Source organism: Capsella rubella, unplaced genomic scaffold, assembly GCF_000375325.1.
Source record: "Capsella rubella cultivar Monte Gargano unplaced genomic scaffold, Caprub1_0 scaffold_1, whole genome shotgun sequence".
NCBI lineage: Eukaryota > Viridiplantae > Streptophyta > Magnoliopsida > Brassicales > Brassicaceae > Capsella > Capsella rubella.
This window is the reverse complement of record NW_006238923.1, coordinates 13,690,250-13,692,106: the sequence shown is the minus strand read 5'-3', so window position 1 is coordinate 13,692,106 and position 1,857 is coordinate 13,690,250. Positions and strand designations below refer to the sequence as shown.

Below are 1,857 nucleotides of genomic sequence, written 5' to 3'. Positions count from 1 at the left end.
TTATATTGTTATTAAACTGTTTTTATAAGGTTTTTATATTGTTATTAAACTGTTTTTATAAGGTTTTTATAAGGCCTAAAGGCGATTTTATAATGTTTACCAAGAGTTTATCTGTTTTTTATGTGGTTTTTATCAAGAGTTTATCAGGTTTTATAAAAATGTTCCATACTTGGATTAAATGGTCTAAAAATGTGTTCGTTTGGTTCATTGCAGCAAAAGAAGCGTAAAACAAGTGACAATCAAGATGTTGATGATACAACAAAAGCTATGGTTAGTTTGCAATTAAAAATATTACAATAGTTATTACAACTGAAAATCGATAAAATGCTGGATTTGTACTTTATTTTGTTCAGCCACGAAGAAAGAAGCATAAAGCTGATAATGTTGGTGAAGTAAAAAGGAAAAGTGAACGAAACCATGCTCCATCAATTCACACTCAGTGGCCTTACACGGCTGAGAAGAAAAGGCACCCAATTGTTCATCCCTTTGAAAAAGTTAATACAACACGGGTAGAACTATTGGCTAAATGGAAGAGTTCAAGGAAAACAAAGTAAGTTTCAGTTTTATTTGACAAAAAAAGAAATGGAATTCCGTTTAGTTGTTTATAAGTGTTTTAAAAGCTGTAAATATGTTGTGTTCGTTTTTAGGCCTCTAACAATTCTAGGTAACAAAGTTGATGCCAAGTGGTTCACAACACTTGAGACGCCAGGAAAATCAATAACAGCAGCTGTAAGTTTTCTAACAGTTTTAATTTGTTTTATAAGTTTTTTATAAGGCTTATATAAGTTTTAGAATTGACTTTTCAGTTTACTTTTTTGAGAACATTATAAAAACCGTTTAAAAGACTTATATGTAAATTTGTGAGAACCTAACTTTATAAAAACCGTATAAAAGCCTTATAAAAAACTAACAATAATTTTAGCGCTTTCTCTAATATTGTTGATCTGACTTTAATTTTGTTTTTGTTGAGTTTAGCATATTGATCCAGCGGTCCAGCTATATAAGCAAAGAAAAGAAAGTCATCCTGATATTTATGTCAACAAAGATGTGACATTAGTGGATTCAAAATTCATTCAGGCGATTGATGATTCCTACGCGATATTTCTTGACGACAAAGATGGCTTTGACTTTGAAGATGAATGTTTCAGTAAGGTGTTTAAGGAGAAACACACAAAAGTCACATTTGCACCAATGTGTGTCGAGCAACGGTTGTGGATACCACTGGAGATTAATTTGGCCTCACGATCAATCCATATCTGGGACAATGCATCATCATTTTTCAGTGATAAAAAGAAAAAAAAACAGGTCGAAGCGTATGCTAGATCAATGCCATATATATTGCACAGAAGAAATTTCCAATGGTAGAGAGGACTGATGACTCTCCTTTTAATTCCTCTCCTTTCCGTGTCATTCACCTATCCTCCTGTACACAGGTAATATTTTTAATTAGTAAAAGGCTTGTGAGGTTTTAAAATGATTTATAGTGTTTTATAAGGTATTTAGGGGGTGTTATTGGATTCTAACTTATAAAGAGTTTAAATGACTATGCTAAAATCATAAATTGTATGATTTTAAAGGATTGTTTGAGAGTTTTATATAATCTTGTTGATTAGTTTTTTTAAAGTCTTGTAAAGTCTCCCAAACAATCTCTGTATTTATAAGATACTTTTCATGACTTTATTTTGTAAAGAAGAGTGTTTAAAATCATAAACCAATAACATAAAATTTTAATTCATTAACAATAAGAGATTCTTTAGTTTTAATTGAATAACACAGAACTTTTAATGACTTTGTAAAACTCTGTATCCAATAACTCCATATTTATGAAGATTTTGAATGACTCTTTACAAATCATTA

At 30.3% G+C, this 1,857-nt stretch overlaps 1 protein-coding gene across 1 annotated transcript in view; it reads left to right on the top strand.

Annotated features, from left to right (window-relative positions):
- LOC111832665 overlaps positions 1 to 1,857 on the top strand; it is a 9,508-nt gene that overhangs the window by 6,963 nt on the left and 688 nt on the right. Inside the window, exons 3-6 of the mRNA XM_023790302.1 lie at positions 214 to 270; positions 354 to 550; positions 648 to 729; positions 976 to 1,433. Of these exons, the coding sequence (XP_023646070.1) occupies positions 214 to 270; positions 354 to 550; positions 648 to 729; positions 976 to 1,365 (726 nt within the window). The 3' untranslated portion in view covers positions 1,366 to 1,433. The remainder of the gene's footprint in view (positions 1 to 213; positions 271 to 353; positions 551 to 647; positions 730 to 975; positions 1,434 to 1,857) is intronic.